The following is a 17,289-nucleotide window of genomic DNA, read 5'->3' on the forward strand; positions in this document are numbered from 1 at the left end:
GTTTTCCAATGCTATAAAATACAGGGGATATCCTGTTCTCTGAAGTTTTATGTTTCCTATCTGAACACATTTTTGTGATGTGACTGTATGAATATTTTTTGTCATGCTTTTCCCAAAAATGATAATTTTTCAGTGGCATCATATGATCCACAGTATCAAAATGTAGTACTGATATATTCTGTTCTACTACAATTTTATATTGACTGCGTTTGTCACATGATTTGATGATTTGCATACTGAAAATAATTTTAATAAAATATACTCAAACCACTAATGAAAGATAGTACCTGGAAATGTATGCATATAGCACTATTTATATATTGATTAATTTTTCTGTTTCTCTTTTTTTCTTTAGTTTCATCATCAGTTTTGTGTCCAGTGATCAACCTTTGTGGCAAGGAATATTTTATGCATGCCTACTGTTCAGTTGTTCTCTCTGTGGGTTCTTTTGCACTTGTCATGTTTTGTTCCTAATGTTTGAAACAGCAATCAAAATTAAGACAGCATTAATCACAGCTGTTTATAGAAAGGTGAGAACCTATGAATTAATTGTAATATATCTGATTTTGTAAGAATTTCATAAGCACTCAAATAACATTAGATTATTATTGTTCAGGTCTCCATAGCTTAATATTAATAGATTGTTTGTTAGTTTTGGAAATTTTCAATCAGCTAAATGTCTAAAACATAAAGAATATTTGATTACATTTGTACATTTCAGATCGAATTAGATGTTCTTATGTTTATTAAAACTAAATCTGTCAGTGTTCTGTATAGGATCTTTTTTATAGTCTAAAAATAGTTTTTTTTCATATGTAAATGGCTAAAACTGCATGTTTCTTTGTGTTTCATTTCTATGTTGAGAAACATGCCATTTTATTTATCACTGATTAAAACTAAGTTATAAACATTGTGGTTGGTTACTGTTTAACACTGTTAAAGTTCATTAGGTAGTGTGTTGTTCATTCATGGGGCTTAGGTTCAGTGAAGAAAGTTTCAAATAAGGACATGTGAGAAGTAAAATTAAATGAGTTTAAGAAATGTGGAATAACAGTAAAAACCTATTGAGACAACACAAAAGTTTTTATTTGCAATATCAAAACATAAAAACTTGCATCAAAGTATCATAAATGGTATTAACTTTCAAACAGAGTAAGTTATAGTTTTAGAATGAAAGTAAAATTTAAAATGGCTATCAATATAGATAATTAAATATTATTAGGGTTAGTGTCACCTTATAAACATTAAATGCATCATTTCTTTAGTTGGTTACCCTTCTTGTTAATGATATTTTCAGCAATAACTAAGTCAGCTTAGGAATTTTAGGTTAGCCCTAAATATAGATTATCAGCTAACAATTGAAATCAATCTATATAATACAGGGTTAATAATTAACAACAAATTAAAATAAAATAAACATAATTATATTCCACATAGTAAGTTGTATGCTGATACATAGTATTAATGAATGGAAGAATAAATAAACGAGATAACATACCTTAATTATGGAAGCCATAAACACTGGTTCCCATTCTGAACCATAGTTGTTAATGTATATTATTTTGGAAACAAAACTCTCTCTGTAACAACATAATTTACCAAAGAGACTCTTTATGCTTGTTTGTTTTGGAATTAAGTACAAAGCTACACAAAGAGCTATCTGTGCTCTACCCACCATGTGTATCAAAATGCAGTTTTCTTGCAGTGTCAGTTCACATACATACCACTGTGGCATTGTGGGGGCAACTCCGTATGCCTCTCCACTATATAACTTTTTAAGTGTGACAGTTAAAGCCAGATGTTTTATAAAAGTAAAGCTGGATGTATCAACTTTCCCATGGTACAAATTTATTAAAAAATCAATGTCCAAGAAGACGCAAAACAATAGGTAAAAAAATATTAAAATGTTATCATATTTGACTTGGCTGCTATAATATAACATGGCTAAACTTAATAAGAAGGAAACATCTAGTTACATTTAGGATGTAATTTGTATTATTTGAATAATGATGTTTCAGTTCAAAGTAGTTAATGCACTTGTGAAACAAACATTGATGATCAAACTCGAACAAAATCAAACAGATGTTTTTATCAAAATTCAGAATGATGGTCAGATTCTCGTTTTCAACAAAATATATTTTTGATCGATACCTCTATTCATGATAGAGACCTATTAACACATCCTGAAGATTTTTGTACATGCCATAAGACTTGAATAAATCTCCCTGTTGTTAATGTGTACTGCACCATCCTAAGATGTAATCATCATCATTACAGTGTGGTCCTTTGCCACCAGAAGAACAACATAATCTCTTTGTACAATAATTTCCATGAGTATTCGCATTGGAACAAAGCTTGTTCTTGAAAAGCCCAAAGGAATATTGCAGAAATGGGGAGAAAAGATGGAAAATTGCTCAGAGATGTATCCATTTGAAATACATTTTAATCAAAGGATAATGTTAACTTTGGAAATGTATGCTCACCTTTCTGCACAAGAATGATCTAAAATCTTACATGAATAAGATGGTGGAGAGACTGGTAAAGACATTACAAAGATGGGTTTCTGAAAATCGTATCATCATAGAGAGAAAGCCCATTGAACATGTCACCAACTGGAGGAGGAGTAGCCTAATGGGTCATCACTCTATATAGAAAATACTTTTCACCAGTAAAGGTGGTAGAATAAACACTATTGTCAAAAGAACATTCTAAAATATTAAGACTGCTCAACTGTCTTTTATTTTTCAAGCAGTTGGCTAAAATTGTGTCCAGTGCAATAAGCTAGGCCTTACTGTATAAGAGAAATACTTATGAGATAGTTATTAGAATAACCAAGAAGACAGAGGAAACATCTCAGGCCATAAACCTTAGGAGAACACAAGAACTATCCATTTGGCCTAACCACCAGAAGTCTGGTTCATAATTTTGTAGGTAAAATCACAGGGAATTTTGAAAGAGAGAAGTATTTCCTGCAAGGCACCACCAGCCACAGTGAGAGTTGTGATAACTGACAACTGTGTGTAATTATGGCTTTCATGTTGAGTACAACTGATAATGAAGAGAGTGGTACTAAATGCAGCACAAGACACAGAAAATTGTTCTTGTAAAATGCATTTAAAACTTAATAAAGCTGAAACAAATATCATTGTTGATTACACTGTCAGTTTAATAATGAGAGTTGGTTTACTGACCTACTGTGGAGTAGTTTCTAACTTCATTTGGTTATAAAAAACTCCTACATGCTTGTGTCTGCTAGGTAATTTGTTTGTCACATACAACCAATGCTCAAATAAACTATTCCCTGTAATAGAAACCACTGGCTTAGAATTACCATAACACTACACATTAGAATTTTATTTTCTAAAAACCTATTTATATTAAATGCAGATGAAGATAATTATGTTGAGTAATAGAATATTTTATCTTTTTTTGTTCTGTTATTTTACTGATTATATAGAAGGACTTCGCTGATTTTAATATTTTATTATTGGTTTCTGGTTTTGTACTTCCTGTTGAACTAGATACTAGTGAGACCCATTTCTGAAAAATGGTACTCAGAAGCTTTGCAACTTGGGGTGCTGTAGCACCCCCCTTTATATATTTGACTAATGTAGCAACTGTAAATTGTATTATCTGCATGTATTAGCTGAACAACCCCCCTTTGCAACTCCTTTTTCACCACTGATGCTGTAAAATATTCACATTTCATTGATAACTTTTCACAGTAAAAACTTTAAACAAGGTTTCAGTTTGATTATTTATTACAAAGAGATTCTGTTAAAATTCTGGTTATTGTTATTTTTCAGTCCCTTGTTCTCTCAAGTGCTGCAAGGTGTCAGTATTCAGTTGGTGAGTTGGTGAATTTAATGGCAGTGGATGCAGAAAAGGTTTTTCTTTTAGCTGCGTTTATTACTTTACTTGTTTCATGTCCTGTCAGAATTATTCTGGCTATCATCTTACTGTGGCAATACCTAGGATTTGCAGCATTGATGGGTGTTGGGGTAATGCTTGCAATATTGTTGCTGACTTGGGCTGTCTTGCACAATTTGAATGTATATCAGGTATGTTGAATTTTTAATTTCTGTTCCTGTTTGCTTTAAAATGAAATAACAGTTCTTTAGATAAACAATACTTAAAACTTAATACTTTATGCACAACTGACTTGTCTGATTACCAAACATATGATCATTACGATATTTTGTTATAAAAATTTGTAATTTGTTTAATCTGATATATCGAATTTTTATTCACTGTATTTAATAATTGAAAATCAAAGCTTGTAATTAATTTGCAATAGTTATGCTAGTTTCATTTTAGTTTCAGTATATAATGTAAGGAATTATTTATACTGTAGTTAGTTTTTCCCATCATAATCACTGTTAATCATCTGCAATATTTATCTTCTTATCATAGAGGGGAAGTATTGAGTACATTATATTAAAATGATTTTGGAGCCACACCACATCATTAGTCCATATTGCCGTGTCTGGTCACACTTTTGTAAAATGTTGAGATTTATGTATGGGGATGTTTGAAAAGCAGTTAAACCTTACTGTTGCATATTTATGCATGTTGATAGCATCCTTACAGCACAGTGTTCATTGCACAAGGTTCTGTCTTTATGCTGTTGCATACTGAAGATAATCATTCCTTCTTACAAGTTTTCAACAATAAATATATTGTACAATGTTTATGACAGTTTTCATTGCTCATTTCAACAGTTCTAATTACTCAAAAATCCATACATGCTGTATTTGGGATCTTGATTATTATGTCTATATGTGAAATAGTATGAATATCCATTTGAATACACAATGTAACACAAATTTTGTTCCTGGATAGCATGTGTTATTTCTTAATTGCTTATGTTGCAAAAGTACAGAAAATGGCCATTATTCCCTTCAATCTTTGCTTTTGTGACCTGAATAACGAAATTTAAAATTAACCTATTTTCTATGTAAAAATGGGCAAATTTGCACATTTTCATTTACATAAGATCTGAATAAAACAACATATGAATCAAGATTTACATGTATTTACACTAAAGTTATACAAAAATTTTTAGAAGTGAGTAGTTTTTTGAGATTTGCGATTGTAATGTAAATCACTTTTGCGTATCAACCCCCAAATCTAGTCTCCCAACATGTTTTCGTTATACGCTCCTAGGTTACAAAAGCAAAGTTTCAAGAGAAAAATAGGTCTTTTCCATTTACTTTAGGCATAAGCAACAGGGAAATAACACTTTCTGCCTAAGAACAAGAAAAAGTAAAACTTTCGTTACATAGTGTTATCCATCTGCTCGAGATATGGGATAATTGAAAAGGAGATATGACTGGAAGCCTTGTTTGGTGAAGCTGGTATTTCTTTGTGGTAGAAAGGGTCTAATAAGAAGCAGAATTTGTCAGCCTTTATCTCTGTGTTCACTTCTCTGATCACTAATGTTCTCGAGATTTAGTATCCAGTGATGACCATAAATCATAAGCCAGTTATGAAAAATTTTGCAACATGCTACTTACCACTTTTGGAAGGTCATACATGGTGTGAAAATTGTTGCAGTTGACAAGCTATAAATATGCTTATTTAGTTGTCACCATGCTCTGTCTGTTTCCCAAACTAGGTACTATTCTTAGTGTTTTACAGTTGTTGCCCCTTTACTGGCAATGGTGTGTAAGCAGCAGGTGTACATGTAACTTCTGTTGCTTTTTAAGGCTGGCTGTTTTACAGGAAGTGTCTGTGACTTGTTGGTGGTAAATTTTAACAAGAAATGGAAAACACACAATCCACTTGTTTTAAAATAATATATTCAAAACAAGTCTAACTTAAGTACAAAACTGTGTTGCATTATTGGTTATCACAGTTGTATGCAGAGTTCTAAATAATTAGCTCTTTTCTGTCATAGTCTATATAGGTGGGTTCATTTACTTTATAACAAGACAAATTGTTCTTTATCTCTGTTATTACAATAGAACTTTGTAACTTTCACTTTATAAATCACCCATTATAACTAAACTAACAATCATGCAGTCTAACTGCACTTTTGTTTTCACTAACTTATTTCACTTGCTCTCTCTACCTACAAATATTTATAATGCATGAGACTAAACTCTACAAACATCTAGCCCTCTAGTAACAACAATATTATGCACAGTGAAAAAAAAAAAACCTCAAGTAAGATGACATCAACAGTATTACAAAAGTCTAGTACAATAACTAAACTGCATACAGAATGTATAACTTTTATACAACATCTATGTAGCAAAATTTGTCGTAACTGTTGCTTTTAAAAATAATTAACTATTAAAACTAAATAATGATATAGTTAACTAAGTAATAACTCTTAAACTGAAAATTCTTTTGTATTCAACAATTGCCTGTAATTCATGGATGCCTTTTTCTACTGACCTTTTGTGCATACATTTCCACATTGTACTTACTACAGCTCAGATACAAATTGTTGCAGGACTTTTTTCTCTATGAACTTGATGCTTCATATTGATCCATATTTTTTTGTTTTATAATGCCATTAAGTATAATTAATACCCTCATCTTAGAAATTCTAATTCCCAAAGCTGAATTCATCTTTATGGTACGAGCATATGAATATTTTTACATAGAAAAAAGGCTTTTATATACTCTTCCTGAAAAGTAATAAATTTTCAATGATATTACACTACGTATAAAATGTTAAGCAGTGTAAGCATATAACTGTGGTACATGATGTTCCATGCAACTTTATACCAGTTGAGATTTTCACTTAATTTACAAACTTGCATATTCCAAATATTAATGTAATATGTTCAACTCTGTGTAAATTCTTTATAATTCAACCATTGTCAATTAAAGTATAATACAATTCTTTATAAACCACAGAACACTGAAATCTAGAAAAAAATTTAATTTCATATGAGAACTTTAAATGCATTTAACACAATGCCTTTCATGCTGAAAAAGAATGAATAGCCATAGAAAATACTGCAAGTACATAAACTTTAACTCAGTCACTTCTTGAGCTACATAAAACATTACATTCCAACAAAAACATGCATTAAACCTACAAAGCTGCATAATGTTGTGTTACTTCATATTGGAATTTGTGTTTGTTTTTGATCAGTTAAAACAGTATTAATTTATTGATTCCTTTGAGTAATTACCATTTATCTGAACTATTTTCTTCTCTGATAGAGAAGTAAATATGTGAATTCAAAGAAATTTCAGTATATTAGACTAATTGTAAGCAATTTTATTTTACAGGAGATGGTTATGTTAACAAAAATTTAGTTTTCTTGAGAAATATCAATCAGTATTTGGTAAAAGGCAAATTTCAAGATATATAAAACATTTCTTTGTTTTTTCTTGAAGTACATTATAGATTTTATTAGCAATGGTTAACAAAATAGAAAATGAAAGAGCTTAAAACAACCTTTTTTTTAAAGGCAAAGCAGATGAAAGAGAAAGACGTTCGACTGAAATTTATGAATGAAATTTTATCAGGAATAAAGGTAAGTTAATCTCAAATATTTATATGTGTAGCAAACAGTTTTGAGTGGTATAAGAATGTAACAGATGTTGTTAAAGACCTTAACAGTTTTTAGTGGATTAACTGTGCAAGTTTAAATCACATACATTATTATTCCTGGCTTTGACCTTCAGGTACTGAAGTTGTATGCTTGGGAGCCTCCATTTATGAAGCAAATCATGGATATAAGAAGCAAGGAACTTAAGTATTTGAAGAGATTTCAGTATCTCAATGCTATAACAAGTTTTCTCTGGAGCAGTTCACCTTTTTTGGTAACTATTTTTTCACACTCTTTAATTCAGTAAGGTATATGCTCTCTAAGAACATTTGTATATTAGTGTAATTAAGTTTGAGTTTTTGTGCTAAGCACCAAAAACTCTTCAGGTTTTAAACACTCTTGGTAAGTTAATTTGAAAATTGAGGTTCTTTGAAAAATTTTAAATTATACTGCCTCAAACACATTGCTTAATGAAAATTAGTTAAAAACATGATTGTAAATAAATTAATTGATTCAGTAGAAATGCACATGTATTACTTTAACTGTAGGAAAATACCACCATAAATAATTAATTGTTTGACTTGAAATTAAAGGGAAGACACAATAATTGGCTCAGTGGAACGTTATTAACAACTTGTACAAACTATTGTTATTCATGAGCATACAATAATAACATAATTTTGTACTAACAAATGTGATATCATTTTTGTACTGAATTATTCCAGTGTTTTATAAAGTAGAGTAATTTATGCACTTGTAGTAAATATCTTTTGAACTTTAAATATATGACATATTCATTAGTGTAAATCGGTTATTTTTCAACTCTTATCCAGTAGTTTTTACATTGCACAGTTAAATATTCATATTAGTTTCAGCACTGATTTAAAAGGATGGTTAACAAAGACAGCAGGTCTTTTGTTCGAACTTAGCAGCTTGTCCAACATAGATTTTATTATCGAGGTGTATTTCTTGTGAAATATTTTTACTTGCATCAACAAATATAATGTTAGGTTGTCCAAAAATAAATGTTTTTCAACTGTGAAGTTTTGAAAAGTATAAGGCAGTGTTGTAAAACATACTGTAATCAAAGTAAGCACCATTTTCTTCAACACACTTTTGTCAACGTGTAACAATGCTGTTTATGCCCCTGTTGTAGAAATTAGAGTTTCTATGGTTAGTGAATTTCCTGAAAGCTTCTTCTGCAGCTGCCTGGTTTTGAAAGCATTCATTGTTCAAAAATTTGTCAAAATGCTTAAAAAAATGAAAATCTTTAGGGGAAAGGTCTGGGGAATAAGGTGGTTGAAGGAGAACCTTAATACTCTGTTCGTTCAATTTTTGGAGTGTTATTCTTGACAGGTCTCATAATGCCCACTTTCTTGATCTTCAGTCAGCTCATGCAGAACCCACTTATCCAAGTTTTTCATCTTTTTTATTGCACTAAGGTGGTTGGCAATGCTTGATTTGTTTGTGCCTAGCTTTTCTGCAAACTTACATACTGTTGTGCAAGGGTCTGTCTCAACTGCTTCCCTTAGTTTGTTTTCATCTGAGGATGTCTTCCTTCTTTGAACTTTGTGGTCTTCAAGACTTTCATCTCCATGTCAAAACATTTGAAACCAACACTAAATTGTATGTTCAGTAACAGATCCATGACTTAATGCCTGGTTCAGGCTCCATGTAGTTTTGATAGCTTTATGCCCAAGTTTGAAGTCACAGAGAAAAATCAGATGAAAGTCCTTCTTCTCCATGCTTCCTTGGGGATTGCAAAACTTATTCTGAGTAGAGTTCAAATAGCAGACAATTAAGACACCTTGTAAACAACAAACGTTGGATTAAACCAACTAACCAATGATAAGTTACTCAATATTTAGCTCCTAAATGTCATCTTGAGAATTCTGACATTTACTTCTGGACAACCTAATAATAAGAAATGAAAATTGTAAACACAGTTCTTTTCCATATCATCTAAATTGGTGAATCCTGCTTGAGTATTTCATCTTTATTGGATTTTACATTAAATTCAGTATCTCAATATGTTTCTTTAAAGGAGGTCTTTTGTTACAGTAATCCATATAACTTCTTGACAGATGAGATTCACTTGTCTTTTATAGGGAAAGGGAGAGAGTTGTACAATAAATGTTTTTAATGAGGGATTTCAAATCTGTTTTTAAGTTATAAATGTCATTTGATTTAGAGTTGCAGAATTTAAATAAAGTATATTTGTCATATTTTATGTCTGCCTCAGGGAATCAAACTCTGGATTTCACTGTTGTAAGTCCATAAACCTACTGCTATGCTGATAAGTGAGCAAACTTTCATTTATTCAGGGGTTCTGTTCAGAGCCAGTGAAGAATAGACAATAAATAAAAGAGGTTTTTTTTCATTTGTAAGTTGAAGTCTGAAATTAATATTATTAGTTCTACAAGTACTAAAAAATAATATCTTCTATATTATTCGCAGTTTGAAATAGTTTCTTTGTTTCTTCAGTTTCCTTTCACTTACATCTTGTTTTTGAAAAAAAAAAAGTCCTACCTATACCGAGTATCTTTGGTCACATAGATTATTTGTATGATTAATTAGTGTGCTATGTCGAAGTATTGCTAAATAATTATTTTTGCTTTTTTTAATTTTTGTTTCTATGTTTTTGTTATTTTATGTACCATTCAAAAACAAAAATTATAATGTATTTCAGTTTTTTTCAGATTACCATTTTTAGTTTTGTGACCTATCTGTTCATGGATGAAGAGAATGTTCTAGATCCAAATACAGCTTTTGTTTCTGTAACTTTATTTACAATGTTGAGATTCTCTCTGATTGCGATTCCAGATCTGGTGTCATACATAGTACAGGTAAAGGTTATCTCAGTTATTGACATACCTTAGTAACATGCTATAAGTTTCAATTCTCTAGTCTACACAAGCTTTACATGATGTTGAGGTACATTCAGTGTTTTATAACTTTGAATTTTTTTTATTTTCACATAGTTTTAAAATATTCAGTCTTTTTCACTATTTTTAAATTTTTTATTTGTAATTCTCCAACATATTTAATTTCTAATGATTTTACCCATCCTGCTATTGATTTAAACAATTATTTCCCAGACTCTTATTCTGGGGTCGAATCCACGTTTTGCTAGTTTTTTACAAGACACTAGTCTTACTGTTCATTCAAATAGATACACTACACTTCTGGACTTGGAATTTCTTTTAAAGCCTATATGCTCTCTAGCTTAGACTCATCAAATGCTAATTATCCTATCTGGACACTTGTTATATTAGTTCTATAACTGTTCTCACTCATCACTAATTTATTCTGTACATGTCCTCCATTAGATATTTTGCTGGTGTTTGATAATGCTGTTCTAACAGTTAAATCAACTCACTGTTACCTTGCTGTATTAGTGATTCTATTGTTGTTACAGCCAGTCACACTCACTGTAAGATATTTTGATGGACCTTAATACTCATATTCTTATAGCTAATGCTAGACCTACTAACAGCTTGTTCTCTATCTCTGATGCACCTACTGTTGGTTTTAATTTGTTGTTGACACACCTAGATATAAACCCACCAACTGCAAATAACTTGTTTGACTGTAATCTCAGGGCCCGGTAATATCGCTCTGCTATTATGTTTTTAGCTGATATTCGGTACTATTGGTAATTACTTATGTTCAGTTTCATAACTATTCTTTGATCCCACAGAAGATCTGGTTAGGTCCATTTGTTATAAGATTTTATTCACTCTCCTGATCTTCTCTGTAACCTTAGCTAGAACCACCTATCTTACATTTATTGCTGGATGCAGGTTCTATGGTTTACTGAGCTAGACTTGTAGCTGGATACTTGATATATGGTTTGCTAAACTAGATTTCCTTATAGTTAGTTGTTTAGTTTATGAATCAGATTATTTTGTTTATTGAGCTAGACTTTACTAATCTAAGCCACAAGTATCTAGTTATAGTATGATTATACTGTGTATTTAATTAGTTACAAATTTCTAGATTTAAATTGTTATTGAAAACTTGCTGGTAACTCAACTAGACTCACCTACTACTAATTCTATATCCTGGATTTTTGTTCTGTTGATTTGAGGCAAGTTGTAGGTGATAATCCTAGGGTTTGTGTTAACAAGTATTGATTCCTCATGTGAAGGCTAGCAACCTAGCATAATTTAGATTTTAGAGAATAGCTTCTTTATTGTTGCACCATTGGTTTTCTTTCTTTATGCTGCCTGTTGATTCTCCATTTTTTACTTTTCCTAGTTGTACCCTAAGATGCTTTGTTTTCCATCAGTCTCATAACCTTGAAATGCTAATGAAGACCTTTTGCTGTTGCTGGTTTTCCCATACTAGTGCAGAGGAGATTGATATCCTACTAGTAGACTTGTTTTATATTTGATATAAGGGATTCTCTTGCATACTTGTCAGTTTCCTTATTTAGTTTTATCCTTGGCACATAAATCTGGATGATGGTCTTACCATGCTGTTTGTTTTGTTTACTGGAGCACAGTACCAGAATGAAAAGTCTGTGAAGTTGGCCATGAAAATAGATAAGAGAAAAGTAGGATTCCGTAGAAAAAAATAGCATCTTAGTGAAAGTAGGAAACAGTTCTTTATATCATTGTATTCGTTGTGTTGTGTTGAGAGTTTCAATTCAATTTTTGTCGTTATATTTGAACTGGATAGAGTACAGTATAATGACCTTGTACACACAGGGTAGAATTGGTCTTAAAATAGCATGCAATTCTACGCCCTAATAGGAGAAACAATAATAATCATAGTGCTGGTAATACTGGTATGAAAGATAAGCTCTTAGAATTTTTTTGTATTTTTAAGACTTAGCTTCAATATTCACAATAACTTTTTATAAGTATTTCAGGTAATTTCATATTATTTTGAAGATACAATATACACGTTGGTGGATAATATTGTACTAAACTACTGTCACTAGTTTATACTTGTTTGTAACATGAGGATTTAAGTTTGATTAATAGTCTTTAAGATGAAAGTGATCCTTCATGGATTTGGGTAAGGAGTTTATAAAGGCATTGATTGGTCCATATTTAATGGATGGTACCAGTTCCTAACTGTGTTGATATACCAACACAAACTGAACAAGTTACCATTCATAAGCTTCTTAAAGGAAGAGATTCTTATATTCTCTGGAACTGGAGCCCCATCTAAGACCTTGTCTATACAGTCCCCTATCTGAACTACAAATACATCCCTTGTGTGGTAGGAATATTTAGCTTGGATGAAAAACACATAACCATATACATGTCTATAGATGGGGCTCAAGTTCCAGAGAAAACTGTAGATAGATTTACTTATCATACCAAGTACATCTTATTTTCATCATTAGGTGGTTTTTACCATGGAATAGAAACATTGGATAATACTGTTGAATTTACAGCTTATATGTGGTGAGACTTTGAAGCTGGTCAGAGCACCTCAGTAGTAGTTATAGGTCTGGAATATGTCTGTCATAGAGTTCAGCTGCTTATTGTTACTGACAAAATACACAGAATAAGCTTCAGGTAACATGTGTAAAATGGTTTGTGGCTGTACTAAGTTACAGAAGGCGTATCATGAAACATGGAAGCTGTCAATCAGACTGGATCACCATTAATACTGGTCTATCTCAATGATCGCTTACCTCCATGCTCTGTGTAATAGTGTTTCAACCACACTGTTTCCATCAAACTCATTTCTCTAAATATCATTACACACTCTTCTTCTCAGAAAAACTAATAGACGAAATACAGAGTGTATAAAAATATAAGTAATTAAGTCATGCTTTTACAGACATTCACATCATAACACTTGTTACTCTAACCAATGGTTTATGTTAATAATCTTTCAACCAAAGCCGCATTTGTTGTATCCAAGCTATCCTGATGAGCTCTGGCACTGAGCAAAATGCATTATCAGCAATGGTGGATAGTGTGGATAAAATGATTGTATGTTATCTTTTCTGACAAAAGTTCTCAAGGAATAAATAAAGAATGTAGTGCTTGAAAATACAATAAGCATAACATATGAATAAATAAATGCTATATAGCCAGTCTTGTTTCTATAGACTCGAATTTCACTGAAAAGACTGAAAGATTTCTTGATATGTGAGGAGCTGGATGAGTCTGTCATTGGGAATAATACATCTAAAGGTACTGTAGGTTTCAGATTGTTTATAAGATAAATTTTCACACATTGGGATATACATTTGTTGTGGTTAAAAAGTATAAATATATATCATAATGTATGGTAAATCATAAGCAGGAATTACCATAAAGTAGGCACAACTTTCTGAATCTTTTATTCCATACCTTTTAAGTTTTTTTATCGCCATGTAGTTCAACAGTGTCCCACATAACATAATATTAAAAATATAATAATTATTGTACTACCAAGGTTTGCAGTACTATAAACCAACACCAGTTTTATTAATCAGTTCTGACCTCGGAACTAGTTTTGTGGTTCTAATTTGTATAGTTATTTTGTTCAAGTTATATTTTTTGGAAAATTGTACCATATAACTTCTTGTACTTTTAAATAGCTTTTATGAATTTTTGCAATTTTGTCAAATGTTATGAAGTTTAAGATATCATTTAAATCTTAATATGCAAGTAGTTCACTAGAGCTCTTATTGTATTATTGAACCTGTACTATGCACTTGTTTTCTGGTAAATGAGTTGGTGAACTTGTATCACTAATTTTCTGCTATTTGAGCTGGTTCAACTCACTTTCAAGAAGGTAAGTACGACACTATAAAACTAACCCTTAAACATACATTAGTGGGTTGATTGGACCTGCTACAGAAAGTAACTCTTCAGGCTAAATTTTAGATGTGACCTCAACCTGTTTTACTATGTTAAATATTAGAATTTCAAAACTATTTTTACGTTTTGGAGATATGGAATATACATTATTGAAAGTAAGGTAATTCTTTGACAGATTGTTTAGGGAGAGTATTTGTGATGAAACTTTGCAGAATGGACAGCAGCTGTCTGTTCTGGAGACACAAGTTTAGAGGACGATGTTTCAAAAGTCTTTTGCCTTTCATCTTCATGTCCTGAAGACAAAAGGCGGAATACTTTTTAAACATCGTCTTCTACATTTGTGTCTCCACAACAGACAGTTGCTGTCCATTCTACAAAGTTTGATCAAGGTATGTAATATTGGTATAGTACAGTGTGAGTACTTTACATTGTAGATATGAGATCTTGGAGGCATGGTGCCATTGGTTAATAATACTTGTCTCCACTTTTCATGTGCCATGAGTGCCTTCCATCAAGAATGTTAGAATGGCATAGACAATATTATATCAGGACCTTAAATGCATTAAACACATTAATTACCAGTTTCTGGGACAAGTTTCATGATTACTTGACCCACCAAGCAGATAGGATGAGTTGAGAAGTGTCTTTGGGAAAGAATGAGGAAACAATTCCCAGAACACTGACTAAAGAGTGTTACATAGCTGAGAAATTCCTTTGGGGAGAGTATGAAGAAAACAATTTCCAGGACTCTATCCAAAGGTATGCATCAATGTTGTAGAAATGTTTTGGTCAGAGCTCTGATTCTGAGTATTGTTGGATGTTCAGCAGACATTAACAGTCTAGAAGATATGTCATGTTTTTGGACCTGTGTGGAGCAGTTCTGTGTTCACACTTTTAGTAATTTGGTAGAGGAAATTAGCTACTTATTGTACCTTAAGTTATTTCATTAAGTACAAATCACACATTTGATGTTTTTAAAATTATATAAATACTGAATACTTAAAAATTGTGTTCAGCAGTTTTATTAAGAATCTGAAAGTTTTTGTTGGGGTTTTTCTCTTTTGAAATCAGTACACTTTATAAAATAAATAGCAAAACTTTTGATCTTAAGCAATTTCAGCAAGATAAGGTGACATTGAGAACAAGTACATACAAACAAGTTGAACAAATATTTGGAGTCAGAGGTATTTAGGTAGTTCATGTATAAAATCAAACTGACAGATATGTTTAAACAGACCTTCTATTTAGTTGTTTTATTCATATACTTTACATTTCAATAATTGTGCATGACAGTATTTCATAAATTGAAGTTTCTTCATTTTGACATTTGTAACTTGCTTTGAAGAACACAAATACATTTCAGTGATATTAAAATACAAACATAAGTTGAGAAACATTGCACAGGTGTGAATGATGTGTTATTACAACACTATTGAATTTATTAAAATTGTTATTATTACATAAGTAATGAACTGCAACACACTTTCAGGTTTAAAAGAAATAAAGAAAAAAAAAGTTTATTTTTAAGGAAATCTACTTGTGTTTATATTCACTTGCCAAATGTTTGTTGATACTCTATCCAGTTCTTATCATGCACTATACATAAAAGTGGAAGTGTTTTTGTTTCAAGTTTTTACTAGTGTTTTCACCGAGCACATATCTTACCCATGTTAAGACATAAAAATGTCATCAAAAGATAGTGGTGAATAATAAAAAGAATCCACATTTTGAAAATGGTTTATTATAAAGTTTCTAAACTTTATTACAAAACCATTTAATACAAAAAAGAAGAAAAAAACCTTTCAGTGCATCCAACTGAGTTTTGTAACACTTAAACTTTCAAAAGAATAATTGGAATTTTTGTACGTTTTCTATTTAAACGAATATTTTATTTCAATAACTTTCACTCCAGGTTGAGTGAAATATATATCATCCCATGTTAATGAACATTAAACCGCAGGAGAGACCATAACCATGGACAAAGGATCATTTAGTTGGTCAAAAGAAGGTGAACCAGTTTTGAAAAATGTCAGTTTACATGTGAAGAAAGGTCAACTTGTGGCAATTGTTGGTCAAGTGGGTTCAGGAAAATCTTCTCTGTTGTCAGCCATTCTGGGGGAAATGTACAAAACAGATGGAACTGTAAATGTCCAGGTATGTTTTTCTAGTCATATAGTTTTTCTTCACAAAGTATAGAAGACAAGTGAATCTGTAAATGTTGAGGTATATTCATCTAGTGACGTAGTACAGTATAATAATTTCTCTTGTCAAAATGTATAAGACGAGTGACCAAATGTTTAGATATATCCTTCTAGTCGCACAGTACAGAGTGGAGGAGTTTCTCTTGACAAAGTGTATAAAACAAGTGACTCTGTAAATGTTTATTTTATGTCTTAATCACAAAATATAGAGTAAAATAGGTAATTTTTATGAAGTATATAAAACAAGTGAATATATAAACGCTGAGAGTATAATTATGCTTGATGAAGTTTACCCATATATAAAACCATCAAATCCATGAATGTTATGGTCTGTTCTTTTAGTCAAATAGTACAATAAATAATATTTATTCACGGAAGATATTCAGACCTAATAGTTTTGTAGATCTTCTTTTCAACCATATGGTGAGTTATTGTGAGGCAAGTTGCACAAGTAATGAGTCTATAAAATGTTCAAACTAAACTACACCATTTGTGATAAATTCTTTTTAATAGTGCTTCCATTGGCTAAATACTATGGATTTGGGCTGTATGGCAAAATTTTAATATGTAACATTATTCCAGAATGAGCTAAAACTCTAATTTTAGGGTTTTCAGTCTGAACTAAAATTCCACACAATGTTTTAAAAACATATTTACAGGTTTAGTGATGCTATTGCAAGTTTTCGACTTCAATAGTACACAGTAATGAACTTAGAAGATGTAAGTGTGGTTTTGTGTTGTTTACTTGCCCACTCTGCTTCTTGGCTAAGATCAAGCATAGTTTATTGTGTTCTTGGCTCT

At 31.3% G+C, this 17,289-nt stretch overlaps 1 protein-coding gene across 5 annotated transcripts in view; it reads left to right on the top strand.

Moving 5' to 3' along the window:
* Nucleotides 1-17,289, top strand: part of LOC143240279 (multidrug resistance-associated protein 1-like) — an 88,241-nt gene that overhangs the window by 26,609 nt on the left and 44,343 nt on the right. For 4 of the 5 annotated variants that reach the window (XM_076482470.1, XM_076482473.1, XM_076482471.1 and 1 more), the window contains 7 exons: nucleotides 356-530; nucleotides 3,807-4,061; nucleotides 7,434-7,499; nucleotides 7,651-7,788; nucleotides 10,214-10,360; nucleotides 13,591-13,675; nucleotides 16,248-16,441. In XM_076482470.1, coding sequence (XP_076338585.1) covers nucleotides 356-530; nucleotides 3,807-4,061; nucleotides 7,434-7,499; nucleotides 7,651-7,788; nucleotides 10,214-10,360; nucleotides 13,591-13,675; nucleotides 16,248-16,441 — 1,060 coding nt within the window. The remainder of the gene's footprint in view (nucleotides 1-355; nucleotides 531-3,806; nucleotides 4,062-7,433; nucleotides 7,500-7,650; nucleotides 7,789-10,213; nucleotides 10,361-13,590; nucleotides 13,676-16,247; nucleotides 16,442-17,289) is intronic. The other variant, XM_076482472.1, reaches the window with a different exon arrangement.

The sequence above is a fragment of the Tachypleus tridentatus genome, chromosome 13, assembly GCF_004210375.1.
Source record: "Tachypleus tridentatus isolate NWPU-2018 chromosome 13, ASM421037v1, whole genome shotgun sequence".
In the NCBI taxonomy this organism is placed as follows: domain Eukaryota; kingdom Metazoa; phylum Arthropoda; class Merostomata; order Xiphosura; family Limulidae; genus Tachypleus; species Tachypleus tridentatus.